The 18,606-nt window shown below is 37.2% G+C and overlaps 1 protein-coding gene across 1 annotated transcript in view; it reads right to left on the bottom strand.

The window, feature by feature from the left end:
• Positions 1 to 18,606, bottom strand: part of LOC145666326 (uncharacterized) — a 252,696-nt gene that overhangs the window by 108,146 nt on the left and 125,944 nt on the right. The window contains exon 2 of the mRNA XM_081733430.1: positions 5,311 to 5,423. Within this exon, the coding sequence (XP_081589556.1) occupies positions 5,311 to 5,350 (40 nt within the window). The 5' untranslated portion in view covers positions 5,351 to 5,423. The remainder of the gene's footprint in view (positions 1 to 5,310; positions 5,424 to 18,606) is intronic.

Below are 18,606 nucleotides of genomic sequence, written 5' to 3'. Positions count from 1 at the left end.
GATTCCACGGAATGTTCTAGTCAAAGTAAAGATTTTCCCGTTGCCCTTTCACTACATCCAACGCACCGATTCGCCATGCTATACACTTGTTGATTTTTCACTTCCTTCCCACACTTCCTACACTGTGTTCTCAAATTTAGTAATCCGTAATCACAGAAATTCAATAGATCCTCTTCATTATTCTTATATAATTCAGTAAAATTCAACGCAGCAATGTGACATCCAACGCGCCGATTCGCCAAGTTATACGACTATGCTCCTGAAGCATCGAAATTTTCCGCTTCTTGCAAATAGAACCAGCTCCCATACATAATTTCTCCTATTTAGCATAACTTTACTACCAAGCTTACACTCTAACGACCATATAAGAACTCAAAATCACCATTTTTTTTTACCACCTTTCTCCTATAAATTTTCAATTTTTTTTTATAAAAAACGGAGGGGAACTTCTAAAATTAACCCTATTACTTATACTATTGATTAAAATGTATGTATGTCTCAAATTTAGGGGTGGAAATATTCCCTCCCTGACCCCTGAAGTGACGCACCTGACGACGAATAGTAAAAGAAAGAGGACATCAGGATGTTGTTCTCTACAAGCTCACATAATCTAGAATCGAATTAAAAAAAAAAAAAAAACTTTTCCTGCGAGAGGTGATTGTCAATGTAGCATTGAGACATCACATTTCCTTCCATTTCTCTCCCCACAATAAACTTCCTGATATACATAGAATTAAAATGACAGACAGTGATCATTTCTTCATTCTCCTTCAAGAAATAGTATCTAGTGATTCAGTTCAGCTATTATAAATTATTCGGAGCCCGCACGAGATATTGACAAGATAGCAAATCGATGTCGTTACGTGGCCTCGGAAAGTAGCAGAACGAAAACAGAATTTGAACCTCGGCCAACCTTGTCCGCGAGGTCAGCGTTTGGGGCAGAACGATCAATGGCACGCGACTTGAATATTATCAGCTCCTACTCAGACTCTGAGTTTATATGTAGAAGCATACCGATACATAATAGTATTCACTGTATATTGTTGTTAAGCACAGTAGGCGTTACACGTAAGAATGGCAATGACATGATTAGGTAGGTCATGCTCTGCTAAAAACAAGAACCAACTTTCACCACTAAAAACAATTCTACCGTGGGATTTCGGTGGTCTTTTGAATGACTAAGTACAACATAAGAATACGTGCTTAGCTAAATTTGGTCTCAAACCAGTTTCTTTATGATTCAACATCAAATTGTTTTCAACAAAGGTAACAAAGTACAGAAGTACGAAAGCCAGTGCCTTTACGAGGAATACACTGGGTTTGATACCAGAAGGCGGCTTTCTAACAGAAAGAACCAGCGATCGCCTACTAGTAAAAAAGTGCTCACGCTAGGCTAAATTTCTAATTCTTATGTTAATTATATTAATTTGAGGATATTGAATCCAATGAAACTAATTTTTCAATATATCCTTGCATGAGATTACGAAAAAAAAAATATATAGGAACTTAAAAGAACTGCTTGTGCCAGTGGTAAAAACAACGACGCTTGGATACGTTTCTAATTATATTTTTATATTAATTTGAAGACGCTAAATCTAATAGAACTATTGTTACATACTCATGGGTGTCCATGGGGTGTCTAGAAAAGTTATCTCAAATTTGAATATATGAGAAGTAATCAGAAAGTAAGGTTACAAAGCCTGCAGTGAAACGTGTACAGTCAACAGATAGCACATACATTAGGTTATTTTCCGACATAGTCTTCATATTGGTTGAGACACTTATCACAACGTGAGATGAGTCTGAAGATTCCCTCCTGGTAAAAATCCTGTCTTTGCGTGTTCAGCCACGCTATCACGAACTGTTTCATCTCCTCGTCTGAACCGAAGCGACGGCCTCCTAGGCAGCGACGCAACTACGCTAGTTGTCGCCCGGGGCAAGAACTCGCCATAGCGCTCCCTTGACCAACCAAACCAAAACGCTCCCCCAACTATTTGCCCAATCTTGCGCCCTCCCAATCCGGCGCCCGGAGCACAAGCCCCGTTTGTCCCCACTTGGTTACGTCACTGCTCCTAGGTGCTCCTTCAAGTGCAGGAACAGGTGAAAGTCGCTTGGAGAGAGGTCCAAGCTATAGGGAGGGTAGTCGACGATGTCCCGCGAAACTGCTTCAACAGTGTGGTGTTCTTCTAGGCTGTTTTCTCTGCCAGCCGCAAACTTTCGACACCATTCTGCGATATGCTGACGAGACATTACAGTCTCCCCGTAAACGTCTACCAGCTGCCCATGAATTTCGGCCTCGGTTACATGTTTTGCCCACAGAAATCAAGTAACTGAGCGGACTTCTTCGCGAGACCAGTTTTCCAAACAAATCGCTAATTGTGTTTACCTAGAACTAGCGCCATAGACGGCTGAAACTCTGCACAGTTGCCAACTCCATGTATTAAAATTACCACAAACTCCTCATTCCTCTATAACAGATGAAACTCCAGAAATATTGGCCTTGTAACCTTAGTTTTTGATTCTCCCTCGAAAATATCCCAAATTTGAGGTCATTTTTCTCGCGACTTCATGGACGAATACGTTTGAAAATAGTTCCTTAGGATTCAGGATTCTCAAATTAGTATAAAAAGACAATTAAAATTTTAATCCAAGCACGGGCAGCTTTTATTAGCGTATGATTGTTAGTTCTTTTCATTAGTTTTCCACAATCAAAACATGAGAACGGTAGTCCAGTCTTTTTTTAATACTTAATTCGTCAATATAATTTTAGAGGATTAAAAAAAAACTCCTTTCATATAAGCTTGAATTTCTTTTGTTCATTTCATATCAACCAAATCATTGATTAATTGATTGACTTGAATTTACGACCTTTGACAGCTCCAGTAGCATCATTTCAAAAATGAAATGAAATGAAATCTTGTGAGTTTAACGTCCCACAATGATGCCTGTTAGGCTAAGGAAAACGATGATTAAAGCAAGTGAATGATGATGGAAGAATTAGTGGAATGAGAAAGTGGAAGGAAACGAGAGTACCCCAAGAAAACCCACGAGTACGATGTCGTCCACTTCAAACTTATTTGGCCGGGGATCAAACCAGGGACTTCAACCACCAGAGCTAAGCGCACTACCACTGAGCCATCAGTATCTTCGATTCAGATTATACTAGAGAGAGAAGGGGAAACATGCTCCACTGATATAAGAATTTTACGTTTTTTTATTACCCCCATCAGGATCCTGCCGCCTATAATCGGACAATTTGTCCATGCCGACCAGATGCCGCGGTCGGATTGCCAGCGCCGGACATGGCGTCTTTCCGCGCGATTTTCGACTGCGACGAATAGTTGCCTTGCCGAGCAGTCGGCAAACAGTCGTAAAGGCGCAGTAAATGCGTCGGCGCCGACGTCGAAAAGAGGCCGGCATAAGGAGCCGGCAGAGGGTCGGAAAGAGGCCTTTCCGACTGTTTTGCCGACTCTGACGGTCGGCAACAGTCGGCAAAGGGCACTTTATTTTATGATTTTCGACCGTTTGTCGCCTCGGCAAAAGGTCGGCAACTTTGAACAAGTAGATCGTCGTGCCGCCGCAGACGGGTGCCGGCTACTTCCGGCGGCCCGCCACCGTCGACGGCGGCAATTTCTCTTTCCGACCGTGACTTCCTGAGGGGGACTATATTAGTATACAATCAATTAAAAAGTATGGAATTCTCAAATTCAGGGGAAGCAATTGCCCCCGCTGCCTCCCCAAATGACGTTCCTGACCAGCACAAGGATATATATATATATATATATATATGAGGCAGTGTTTGAACCAGTATAGCGCGTTCGATGCTCTTTCAACGGGAATCGAACACGTGAACTCGTGCATTAATGGCACGCATACTCGGTGTATATTAACGAGAAGGAAAATGTAATATCTGAAGTGCAGTGGTTATTAATTCTACAGGTATAGGATACACACGATACATTCTGTATACTAATTAACTTTGAAAATGAGGGTGACACCTTTTGCCATTTTTTCTCTCTAGTTTACAGTATTATCCTGCCATTTGGGAAGTTGTGAATTTGGAAGCATCCCGATATTTGTGTAGTTTAAGAAGAAAAATCAAAGTAAAGCAAAGAATTAAAACTTTAGGAGTCAGTCTGACTTTATCTTTGATTTCCTGCGATTGACAAATTCACACATTTATTTGTCTGCATCCTAACTCTTTCTTTGTTCCTCTTCGTCTTCGTCTAATGGTTTCACACAGTCTGTCAGAAGAACTTCCATATTTCGTTTAGCAGAATGGTTAGCGTGCATGCATTTGATGTGTGTCCACTTTTAATTCCTGGTATTGTTTTAGCATAGTAATGCATCACTTTGAACTTCCATCTAGAAAAGGGCATAGTGGTTCAGGGATACAGCGCACACATTTAAAGACAGAGATCCCTAATTCGATGCCAGGTGATGTGAGCTTATGCTGTACACCACCGTGTCCATGGATTTCGCTGAGGTTTTCCCTTTTCCTCCCACATTCTCATTCTAGTAATTCTTCCAATACTCCGAAATTAAAAGGGGGTTGCCACGTTAGAAGAACTTGTAACTGTCCTTTTTTTTAAAAAAATCTTGAAACCCTCCCATATTTTACCATGTAAACATAGTCTTGAAAGGGACACACAACTTTTTTTTTTTTTTTTCATCTTGCAAGCGGCTGAACAGTGTGCAACTTTCTGGGACGTCTTGCTTGCTACCTGCTATCGCCCTCCCGCTGACATAAAGGAAAAACCAGTTTCGCCGCTTTCGAAACAACGGATACTTTTGGACAGGGAGGGGGAGTGCACCAAAATACACGTTTTTAATGAGGAGGTTTACTGTTTATCCACTAGAGTGCAGTGCTGCATAGGTGGAAATACCTTTCTTCCTTTCAAGAAGTTGTAATATGTACAAAGTAAATAGAAAGATTGGGTTCAAGATTTTTTTTTTTTTTTTTTATGACAGCTACAAGTTCTTCTAACGTGGCAACCCCCTTTAATTCACTTTCACTAATCATCGGTCTCCTTTAGCCTAAAGAAGGGCGTTCACGATTTGTCCCTTTTTTCATCTGAAAAACCAAAAATAATGGCGGTAGGAGCTAACATGTTGAACTGCCAACACTGTTTCAACAAATTCAAGTGGTTGTTTTGTCTTTCCCGTAGCAAACTAAGCAAAGAGACAGCTTAAGATAAAGAATGAACTCAGCTGATTCCTCTAATAGAAACCGAGTTATCGGGGGAGATTTTTGTAGACTTCCCAAGAAAACTATAGGTATGAAGTTATTTTACAGAAAAAGAAACTCACCGAGGAAGATGACCTCCGCAGTGGATGCTGTGATTTTCATCTGTGTTCTTCTCCTGACGGACGAGAGGTCATCTCACACGGACGGCGGTGGAACACTTTCAACAACGGAAGCACTGGAAAAGAAAAAAATAAACAATAATTACTATTAATACTGTATTGGAACTTATTAAATACATAGTAATCAAATCATTAAGTTTTATTTTCTGGTAGTAAACCTGATTTCATTTTCCATGAAGACATGGTTGCTTATGGTATAGAGCGTTTATTCTCGTTCAGAGTTAAAGCTGATGTTCCACCAAGCGTATTAAAATGAAGTAGGAGCTAGTATTAATGGAATAGCCAATGTAAACGATCTCAGCTTCGGACTCATTACATTCGAAGTTATACTGAGAAACGTCATATCCGTAAGGTTTACTCGGGACTTAATCTACCATTTCATTCGTTTTCAACCTAAGGTATTGTGAATATTTATAATATATTAGCATCGATTACACTAGTTAACAAAGGTTTTGTTACATAAAAGGAAATACCTGTTCTTAAAGGAACTTTTTGCGCTGAATTCGAATATGCACTCGGTTTTTCTCCATCACGTACGATTTTCCCGTAACAGAGGGATTTTCGAGAAAATCCCTAAAAAATTTCCCTTTTCGTTTATTTTACACCCCAAGATCTTGTCCCCTTGCATATACTAACATAGAAATTATACCTAAGTATACTTTGATTCATATTTAACAAACCCTCCAAGTTTCGTAATAATCGCTTTATTCTTTCTAGAGAAATAAATATGTTTGTATGTATACTGTGTGTACTGTTTATTGCACCTTATAGTAATGCTTTCAGATCTCTTAAGTTGAGGTAAAACGTTTTGCTTTATTACCACAAACACATATATAAAATATAATACAATATAATTTACAAGTGTGACAATTTGCAATAAACAATAATACAAATGTACCAAAAGGTCATGAAAAGACAATCAAAACTATCACAATATATGAAACTTCCATTGGGTTACAAAAACGTACACTACTCCCTTCTTTTGTAAGAAATGTTGCATTCTCTAACAAGACCCCAACAATAGTCCCCCATCATTAAAGGATTCCATCGTCCCTGGTACCTTTTCTACATTGCCATTATATCTTGGTGGAATCTTTCCCCCTGTTCGTCGCTGAGAGCACCTAGGTTAGCAGGAAAGAAGCTGAGGTGGGAGTGCAAAAAGTGGATTTTTAAAGACATCCTACAACCTAACTGCTTGTATTTCTGTATCATGTCCTGTACGATTTCTGTGTAACCCTCAGCTTTGTTATTGCCCAGAAAGTTGCGCACAACACACTTAAATGCTGTCCAGGCAGCTAGCTAAGCACTGTTTAACTTGCTGTCAAAGCTATCATCAAGCATTAATTTCCTAATTTGGGGACCAATAAACACTCCCGCTGAAATCTTAGCATCACTCAGGTTAGGGAACTTATCTCGCAAATACTTGAAACCTTCACCAGATGTCACCAGTTTTTCATAAGTCCTAACTTGATATGAAGTGGCGGTAGTAATATCTTATTAGGATCTACCAAAGGAGCGTATTTGACGTTGCATTCTCCAGGTACGTAATTCACTCTAGGTTCCCATTCCTTCACTTCATAATGTTTGTCATCAGCTCGGCTATCCCATAAACATAAAACACATTGGTACTTCGTGTAACCGCACTGCAGTCCTAATAAAATACCAACTACCTTGAGATCACAACATATTTGCTAACAATGGTCCTTGTAATTTATAAGATTTAGCAAAGTTGACATGGTGTCATAGGATTCCTTAATCTTCACTGAGTGCGCAAGTGGTATAGAAGGTTTTTTTATTTCCATTATGTAAAAGGACAGCTTTAAGGCTGACCTTTGACGCATCGATAAATAACCTCCATTCTTCTGGAACGTAAGGAATTCCTAGCTCCGCCATCAACCCATTTATATCCGTACATACGCACACATTATCTTGCATTGAGAAATAGCTTGAAAATTGAACATGCCTTTTCCTGTACACTGATATGTTCGTTTCTGCATCCAATAAGTTCCACTGCTGGAGCCTTGATCCCAGAAGTTCCGCCTCTTGTTTTGTCAGGTGCAAATCACGGGCTAGGTCATTAAGTTCACATTGCCGGATGAAATGTGGCTCGCGAACACAGTCAGGGATGAACGTTGGATCCTTGGATGTACATGTTGATGTCGATGGTTCATCAAGGTCATGATCATCATCAGAGTCTTTTGGCCATATCTCTTCCCAGTTGGTAGGGGGCTCGGGAAGTGGAAGTTCATCCCCGTGCGGAATAGGTCTAATTGCGGATTTAACGTTGGGATAACTTATTGTGTATTTTCTTTTTTTAGAATGTCCCTTAACTACTGTGAGACAAAAATAACAATCATCCAGATGGTTGGTGGGTTCTCTCCACACCATTGGTACAACAAATTTCATGAACCTCCGTTTCCCTTTGGCCCATGCAAGTAAAGTGACGTAGCACGACGCACAAATTATGTTGGGTGGCCAAGTTTTGTCCTGATCTCCCACACGACATCCGAAATATATATAATATGCTAGTTTCACCGATGGCGTAATGGATCTACACTGTCCTTTAACTACAAACTGGCCACACACATAACAAAAACTATTTTGTGAGTTAACACACGAACGCCGTCCTCTTGACGCCATTGTACTGATCACAAACTAAACTTCTGGTCTTAGTTGGGTATAATGCCGTTAAGATCAAACATGAAAGCACTCTTAGCAGCAAAGACAACTTTGAAAGTGAAGTAGTGTTAAACCACACGTCAATATAAAAATGTACAAAACTCCCTCACCAGGTGTCAAGAACACAAGAAAGAAAGAAATGCGCGGGGGGAGGGGGGAAACGATACAGTAGTGGAAAATTCAGACTGCATTAGTTCATTGTTGTCAACAATGAGTCTGTATTTCATTCTTTCTTTCTTTTGCATTCTGTTACATTTGATAACAAATATTGATAACCATTTCATGAACAAAACGAAAAAACTTGGAGAATTGTATATATATGTATTAAGATATACATATACTGTACGTTTAAAAAAAATATACGTTGGAAGTACATTCTATTTTTATACACGTTTCTAATTTACAGAGAGCAATACAAGTGTGTTGTTGACTATTGTAAATATTCATTTTTATGTCTGTGTTTGTAGTAATAAAGCAAATCGTTTTTACCCCAACTCAGGAGATCTGAAAGCATTACTATCAGGTGCAATAAACAGTGCACACAGTATACATACAAATATATTTATTTCTCTAGAAAGAACAAAGCGATTTTTACGAAACTTTTAGGGTTTATTAAATATAAATCAAGGTATACTTAGGTATAATTTCTATGTTACTATATGTAAGGGGACAGGAGCTAGGGGAATAAAATATCTGAAAAAGGGAAATTTTTGAGGGAATTTAGCGAAAATCCCTCTGTTACGGGAAAACTGTACGTGATGGAGAGAAACCGAGTGCATAATCGAATTCAGCGCAAAAAGTTCCTTTAAGATCAGGTGATTTTTCTCATGTAACAAACAAAAAGTTTAAATTTGTTAACTAGTGTTACCCGTTCGCTGTGTTGAAATAAAAGCTTTAAATATACAAGTCCTTATCTCATCTTCGGAAACTATGGATTCGACACTAACATCGGTCATTTTCAATCATTTATATATATATTACTTCCTCCCCAAGTTGCGGGGCTGAATTTGAATTTAAACAGCATTATAAGTATCACTATTCATCTCAGCGACCCCGAAAGCTATGGATTCAACACTAATACGGTCATGTTCGATCATTTTGAACTATCTACCCTTCCCCTAAGTACCACCGTCAAAATAAAATTACAAAAACCATCCCAAGTCCGAACCTCATCTATGTTGAAAATTTGATCGAGATCTGTCAGGTGGTTCAAGAATTATAAAGTCAAAAACATTTTCAATTTTATACTGTATAATAGAATTAACCTCCTATAATACTTCAAAATTATACTTTGAGTATTTTCAGAAAGAAATGCTATAAAATAAGATCTGAAATCCCCTTTCCGTTTTCAGAAACAACAACTGTTTTTGTCAAACTTAAAAATTAGCCATAAATACAGAGCACAACGTATTCTCGTAGTGCTTTGTGGACGTAGTTGATGGTTCTGAGTTCGATTCCTGCCAAAGATACGGGACTTCAATGTTAGCCCACCATTATGGGGCTAATGATGAGCTACTCGAACTAAGAAGTAGTCAATAAATTTGGTCCATAAAAGCGCGAATTAGCTAACAGAAGATAAGCATCGACGTTATGTGAATACATCCGTGCGGCCATATTCTCGATAATTACCGTATAGTTCAGTTAAATAGTAGTTAATTACATGTACAAATCTTGAGTCGTCATAATTTAACGTAAGAATAAATACCAGCATTATACCACAAAAATTAAATTTACATTTCATTTACTCTATCGTTACAATAAATAAAATTATCTTTACTAAATCTGTTGTAACTGACTAAAACCTTCAGCCTCTAATTGAAGTAGTTTACAAGAAATATCTACAACTCTGAAAACGTCAAACAAAAGATAGTAAAATTAAAGCTTAAGTGTTAATGCTAGGTTAATATATCTCATTGTATGTACGAGAGAGAAATACGTACAACTGTGAGGACAATAATTGAAAAATATTTAAAATTAAAATTTATGAATTAATGATACACTATTATATCTTATTAACCATATAGTGTTTGCTGCCTACGGGGTCTTTCTATAATTATCATAAGAAATACGTAGAAATCCTAAAATGTTAATTAAAAGGTATGTAAAATGAAAGTTTAAGAGCTGCTGAAACTTTTAGGTTACTATATCTTCTTAATTACAGAGCGTACTGTCTTCTGCTAGTGTCATGTGAAAGATTTGATGAGTTGTATTTTAGTATCAGTTTTCCCTTAAGAGGCCTCATTCCGGCTAAATTAAAATACCGCTAAATTTTATAGTAATTATGTGATATATTCAAATAGATCAAATATAATTGAAATATGGAACAAGATCGCCCTAGACAATATTATTTTACATGAGATACCGTTATCACCACTCACTTATCTCCTTTCAATTTCGAGACATTTTGATAATCGGCATTTATTTTCGCGTTTCTAAACGGTTGAAAACCGAAAGCCACGAGGTAACTTGTGATAACGGTACCTCACGCAAAATAATATTGTCTAGGGCGCTCTTGTTCCACATTTCGATTATCTTTTATCTATTTGAAGATATCACATAATTACTGTAAAATTAGCGGTATTTTAATTTCGCCGGGATGAGGCCTCTTAATAGGTGGGTGTTATTGAGTCTCTTATTGTCGCTGGGGTGGGGGACACAGTAGCTCAGCGGTATCATCATTCATTTGCCTTAATCGTGCCCTCGCAGTTGGTCTAGTGGCTAGCACGTGCGCCATTGGCGTACGAGGTCCCGGGTTCGATTCCCTGTGGGAGAACCTTTGGAATGTTAATTCTCCTCGATGTGTCTGTGTTCGTGCCCCTGTCGTTCAAGGTTATTGCAAATAACTGTAAAACGAATACAAACAAGTAGAAAATAGACAAGTTACATTCGGTGAATCAGTTAACTTTAAAAAAGAAAGAAAGAAAGTGGTAGAGCGCTCACTTCTAGTATTTGGGGTCTCTGGTTTGATCCCCGGCCAAGCAAGTTTGTGGTGGACAACATCGTGTTCGCCGATAGATGTCACTACAGTCTTCCTATTTCTCCCATGTATTTTTTACCTTTTACAAAAATTTACAATTTCTTTTATAAATTTCAACCTACAGACTTCAAATTTTTAGACAAGGAACTTCATAAGCTATTAAAGGGAACAATTCGTGCCGATTTTTTATTTAGAATTTTCTTCATTGTTGAAACAGTTTCATTGTTAAAGATTTGCATATCCATTTCAACAATCAAGCCATTTCAACAATGAAGAAAATTCTAAATAAAAAATCGGCACGGATTATTGGCTTCGATAGATTATGAAGTTCCTTTTCTAGAAATTTGAAGTCTGTAGGTTGAAATTTGTAAGAAAAATACCGGTAGTGAATTTTGGTGAAAAATAAAAAATGCATGGGAAAGATACGAAGACTGTAGTGCCATCTATCGGCAAAACTTGTCCCTTTAAACTAACCTTAATCATTGTCTCCCGTAAATTAAATGCATAATGGTGGGACGTTACACTGAAAGTTTTCTTCATTTTCTTATTGTCACTTAGAAACGACATCATTATTTTAGAGCCATGAAAATTACTTTTTTATTTTCTCGAGAAACCATAGAGCCAGCGCCGATTAATCATGGTTCTGTAATCCTCAGATTTCTTGAAGGCGAGGTAATGCGTTGGGGAAAATCCTATAGTATGTGCTGTGAGGCTTCATCTATCATAATGGTCTGTAACTCCCCCCCCCCCCATTACACCGGAATCACTCCCTAGTCACGGTTAGCATCCCACGGTAATATATTTAGGTCTGTCTTTCATAACCTTGGTGCTGCTGCATAAGGACGAAGAACATAAAATCTCAAACGAACTGGAAAACCACAGTAAGATATTGCCGTCATTCATCATTTTGTTCTCCTTATTGAGACTTATCACTTAGTTTACGTCTCACTTTCGATTTCTTTTCTTTTAAACTTAATACTCTTGTAGAATTTGTTTCGAAATTAGTCAAAGATACAGTCTAATTAATCATACATTTTAAAGCTAAAGAAGGCGTAATTGACTTGACAGGTTTCGCCAATAAAAGTATGTAACAATTAACGTAGCTACATGATGCTAGATATAAACTCGCTGAGCATATGGTTGATGCGTGATCAGAAACAGATGTTTCAGCACGCTGAGTATATATATATGACTGAAGAAGGTTTATACTAAAGATGTATTATGTGAAACACAAAATTAATGAGGTTTCAAGTTTAATTTATTGATTTTAGTTACTTTGCAGAACCTTCGCTTATTTTACAATTTACAATGCTTATTTTACAAACAAAAATAATTAGGTTAAGAATTTCGCATGAAGATAATCTAGAACTTTAATTGCTAAACTTATATTCTACAATTATTGCTGGAAACGAATTTTGAAAAATCATGCAAAAGTAATTACAAACAAACGAAACCAGTACATAATACGATTTAGGAAAAAAGAAAAAAAGTGCCAGTTTAACTGGGTCGGTGGCAGGCCCATAGCCAGCCCAAAAATGTAGGTGAGGGGATGTAATGTAATGGTAATGGTAACCCAAAAATGTAATGGTAACTTTAGGCTTTATCTCATTAACCATATATACTAGTGTCATAAGAAAGAGCCAAATGATGGTACATTTTAGTACCTATTTCACCTTCATAAATGGCATGGTTTTAGTATGACATCAATATTTATGTTTACAAAGAAATTATTTTTTGGAACAAAAGATTCAATACAGGGTGGCCCAAAAGTAGGTATACAGTTTCGTACTGATCAGCTCACTGCATTTTTTATATATTTCTTACTGTTATCCATAGTTTCTTTATTATTTGTTCTTGATGTCTTTTTACTTATATCTTAAGCTTGGAACAGCCGAACCAAATAAACCTATAAGCTAGAATATTATACTTGATCAATACAGGGGAGTATACCTACTTTTGAGCCACCCTGTATATTTCTATAAAAAATTTTCTTGTACGCCTTATATCTGGAGAACTACATATAATGTAGCAAAACCAAAACTATCACTTAACTCACTATGATGTACTTATTCCATAAAATAAAATAAAATAAAATAAAATTCGATTTAGGGGCCGTTCAAAAAATGTGTGAACCCCTGATCCAATTTTGGATCAAGAGATCCAATATATTTCAATCAAAACTTTCCTTGTAGACCTCATATCTGGTGAACTACATATAATGTAGCCAAACCCTTGCTTATTCCGTAGAAAATTAGAAAACTCGAATTAGGGGCCGCTCAAAATTTTGTGGCCCCTGATCCAAAAACTAATCATTGGCCAAGATCGCAATCTTTTGATCCATTTTCTTTGAATCATTTCTAAAATCATTGCTTTTTCTTTTGTTTTCTCGAAAATTACGCATGAACATCATATGTTCAGAATAGTAAGATCTACCGATTGCTTCATGCTTAATTCTTGAACTTTTTTTTCGTTAAACATGTTAGGATTTATCCATACAATTGAAGTATTATGTCATATTCAATAAAGAAGTAGCTTCCAACACTTTAATACAAAATACATATATTCACATACATACACGCACACACATACAGTGAAAAAATGGAGCAGGAATGTCACATAAAAAAATTGTAAGTCAAGAACAATGGTTTTACCACGGGAATATAACTGTACAGTCATATAACATAATTATTCTGAGACAAAACTTCCAAGGTAGTTGCGACTTCTTTGTTTTTTTCTTATTTTAATGCCATGAACTCAATATTCGCTACCGAGAAATTAGCTACAGAATCACTGTGCGTATACATTGTAATGTAAACGATAAATTAAAAGTAATGGATTTTTTGAAAAGGAAAATTTTAATATCTAATTACCAAATCTAAATTCTCAAATCGTAAATTAAACGCTTTTACTCTAGTCACTCATATATAACACATTTCATTATGCCCTTGTACACCTTTCACTGCCGTTTCATATATCACCTGGCTATCAAGTACTGCTCTTCCGGTACATTTTTGCATGCAAGTGTTAAGTGTATGTCGAGTACACACACCAAGGGATCAGGTCATATGTTGATACGATTTTTCAAAAGGTTATCTCGTGACTACTAACTAACTAACTCTACGGCTTATGGAACCCGGAGGTTCAATGTTACGTTCACAATAGTTCTCCATTGACTTCTATCCTTAACAAACTGGATCCAATTTCTACTTTGTATTCCTATTTCTGTAAGATCCATCATATTGTCCGCCCATCTGCGCCTAGGTTTTCCGAATGGTCGTTTTCCGATTGGTCTTCCAGTTAAAAATTTGAAAGCGTTCCTAGTTCCTTCCACTCTGGCTGGATCACCTCCCCACCTGAGCCTTCTAGATTTCTAGTACCACACCCTTTCTAGAACCACATCCTAACAATGTTTGGTAAACGGCATGAATTATGTAGTTCCTCGTTATGAAGTTTCCACCATTCCCCATTCTTGTTCCCCTTGGGTTCGAATATTCGTCTCAGGATCTTGTTCTCAAATACTTTCAGTCCACGTTATTCCTTCAGAGTAAGCGACCATGTTTCGCAACCATACAGCATAACAGACACGATTATCGTTTTATACATTTTAAGGTTTAAATTCTTCGACAGAATTCGCAACGACAAAAGATTTTGAACGGAATAATAACACCAATTCTCTGCTTTTAGTTGACATTTAATTTCTTCGTGAATACACGGTTCGAATTCTTGTCTCTGGTTCAAGACATCCGTGTTCGATTCCCGATGGAAACTCACATGGTTCGAATGCCACATAAAATTACATCTCCAGATCTCATTCAAGATTGTTCTTTATAAAGAACATTAAACAAACAATCGAACATCAAGTAGTTAAACCAACCAACAAATAAACACGTCTTTATTTTAACGTTCCGTGGTTATGCCGGTAGGTTAAAGGAGAAAATGAATGGTTATGGAGTGATTGGTGGAATGAGAATGAGGTAGGAAACGGAAGAAACCTCGAGAAAACGCACACTGAGAAAAAAATTGTTGGTGGCATACTTAAAAAGATAGGTTACATGCGTAATTCCTGTAGTTTTTGGACTTAACGTGCAGCAGACGTATAAGTGAAAACTCTTGTTTTATAATACTTTCTGTATAAGTGTTTCATCTGCACGTACTTCCCGTATGAAACAATGTAGGCGGTCAGGATCTCACATACAAATGGACATATATAACATATAGCTGACGAAGGTAACATAAGTATATGCATGTGATATACGGAAAACTGTTAGATGTCAGACATCCTGCAACGGCATGATGTAACATCTAAGGGCAGTGCGTATGTAGTATACGGATAACGTATGCTCCGTACTGATTTCTATAGTAAGCAAGAGGATGCCGTATATTTGTACAATATACCGTTGTCCGGAGAATGAATTTTTCTCTGTGCACCCAAACGATGTTGACCATTATCAACTTGCATAGCCTGTGATCGAATCAGAGATATCTCATACCAGACATGAACGCTCTATCACTGTGCCTGCCTACATAAACATAACGACCAAATAAATAAATAAATTGAAATTTATTTCTTAAAAAAGCCAGAAGCAAAATATTTTCCAAGGGAGCCGCAGTGGCTCTGTGGTAGAGCATTCACCTCTGGAGCTTGGGGTCCCGGGTTTGATCCCAGCCCCCGCCAAGTGAACTTTGTGGTGGACAAACACCGTGTGCGTGGGCTTCCTCGGGTTTCTACCGTTTCCTCCCACTTTCTTCATTCCATCATTTCATTCATTCCTCATCATCACCGTCTCCTTTAGCCTAACCGGCATAATCGTGGGACGTAAAACTCAAAAATTAAAATATTTTCCATGTCAATTCTGTGTAGTATCTTTTCGACTGTTACTTTTGATAATGTATCTTACTCATAAAGAGTCCAAATTTTTTTCACAAGCCTGCACAGTATTTCTGCCTTTCTCGAAATAAAATTGTAAAATTTAGATCTGTTTTGCAGGAAGTTTCCTATATCTTCCTATCTTTCCTATCTTTATAAGCTACAGCCCATCTTCAGGGGACTATACATTACGTGCGACATTAAAAATTCCATTTTTTTTTCATATCTACTAGCTTTAACTGCTTGCTGTCAATTGTCGTTGAGACTGACCCGCTGCGACTCATATACCACGAGATTTAGGACACTAATGCCACATAATGCAGAAAGGAGTACTCAATACTTTTTAGATATGACCTGATATTACTCCAGCGCAGCATACATGACCAATTTACTTGGTCATCTAACTGTTCCCTGAACACTTGGTTTATTGAACATTTATCTCAAAACTACGTACGTCAGATATAATCATTCTCCCAGCACAGCAACCTGAAGTTTCGTCTACCTGTTCCCCGGATACTTTGCTTACGGAAAATTTGCCTCAAAGAACGCACGTGTGAGATAAACATTCCTCCAAATGGAGTATTCACGAGCAATCTGATTGGTCGCTTACCTCTTCCCTGGACATTCCTCTGGAGCAGCACTGTTATCGACTTGTTGGTCATGGTCATGTTAGAGATTATTGCTTATTATCCCTTTTAAATTATGGCTCTTTTGGGGTAAATTATAGACTTTCAGTCAAGCGGCTGCAGCATTATCCCTATTTATTCTAGGATCATGATTCGTACCTCATTATCTTCAGAATAGAACAGCCTTTTAAACGGTACCATTCACATTTTCCTATCGTGTCCCTGAGGCTGGAAATTTTTAGAGAAATCGGGATTTTTCTGGGGGAAAAAATCAAATGTTGAGTGCTTTTGGACTCTCCTGAACGCACAGATTTTATAATCAACAGAAAAATATTAAAGGGTGTACTAAATGTATGTACAAAATGTCAAGCTTCTATCTTGAATAGTAAGGGCGGGAAAAAATATTTTTCAATGAGCACCACGATGCCCCAGACTACTCACAAAGACACGGATATAATATAAAAATTTCCTGAGACATCCCTATTTATCCTAGAGTCATGTTTTGTACATCATTCTCTTCAGAATAGAACGGACTTTCAAACAGTACCATTTACATGTCTCCATCGTGTTTCTAAGGTGGGAAAATCGCGGAAAAAAGGGAATTTTCTGTTAAAAAATATCTTTTTACCTTTTTTCCCCCTGGACCCCCTGTTTTAACGCAGAGATCTTACCAAAAAAATCTGAAAAATACTAAGAGGTGCACTAAATATATGTACAAAATTTCAATTTTCTAGGCACAAAAGTAAGCCCGCCAAAAAAATAGTAAAAATAGGCATAACAAATATATATATATATATATATATATATATATATATATATATATATATATATATATATATATATATATATATATATATATTTTAATTTATGACGTTATCACATTCTATGTCTCGACGCAGAAAGACGTGAAACCATACGTAACGTGTTCTACAATGCTTCCATGCTTGAGAAAAAACTAAATAAAAAGCTTTACTGGTACTTTATGATTGGATAATGAAGACACTACGTTAGTACCTAAAGCACTAAAACTTAACAGGTAGATTATGCTTTAACTTTACCCGAATAGGATACTACGTTCTATTAGGTCGAAAACATATTTACAGGCAATCAATCAGTGAAAAACATAACAAGCTATAATCAGTCAGTGAGAAGCATTTAGAAATAATCAATCAATCAAAAACATAATTCAGGGATAATAAATCAAGACGAAACTAATTTAAAACAACAGGAAAGTTGGTTACGAGTATGAATGACGTGCCTTTACTGCCAAAGGTTACTGTTGTGATACTTAAATTTAACTTGTTCCCTACTCCCTCTCCCTCATCCACTTTCTATATCAGAGAGTATTCTATGTTCGTGTAATTTTTCCTTCACTTGAAATTGCATATTCATGCTATGTCATGCATTTCACGGAGATGCAATTAACAATTACGCCGCTACAAAATATATAATTAACATAACATCCTGAGTTGAAAGGAACCATGAGTTTGTTGCATGCGCTACGTAAAAAAGAGAGGAAAGGAAACTATTGGTTAATAGCGCATTAAGAGAAATGATGTGTCATTTTTCCCAGCTTCTTCTTGGCAACAATTTGGTCACGTTTTCTCCACAGATTCTTCCACGGAGGATTAATTTGTGTTGTTTTACATGAATAATATTTTTTAATATTTCAGATTTATATGAAACTTTTTTTTTTACTCCTTTCTTGTTTTATTACCCTTTCCATATTCAGCGTTTATCTGTCTTGAAACATATTGCTTATTGGAAGGCAAGATATCCCGATATTGGATATTCAAAGAACAATTTATCCCATATGGGGCCGCGGTGGCTCAGTAGTTGAGCGTTCACCTGTGGTGCATGGGGTACTTGGTTCGATCTCAGTTTGTCGAGCGAGCTTTGTGGTGAACAAACACCAGTGTGCGTAGATTTTCTCAGGGTTCTCCCGTTTCCTCCCACTTTCTTCTTTCCATCAATTTCATTCATTTTTCATCATCATTGTTTCCTTCAACCTAGCCAGCATAACCGTGGGACATAAAACTTAAAGATTTTTTTTTTGTATCCCATATCCTTTAGATAATCCCAATTCGTCA

This window comes from Thermobia domestica, chromosome 12 (assembly GCF_964235325.1).
Source record: "Thermobia domestica chromosome 12, izTheDome1.hap1.1, whole genome shotgun sequence".
Lineage (NCBI taxonomy): Eukaryota > Metazoa > Arthropoda > Insecta > Zygentoma > Lepismatidae > Thermobia > Thermobia domestica.
Note: the sequence above shows the minus strand (reverse complement) of the source record. Positions and strands in the feature narration are given on the sequence as shown.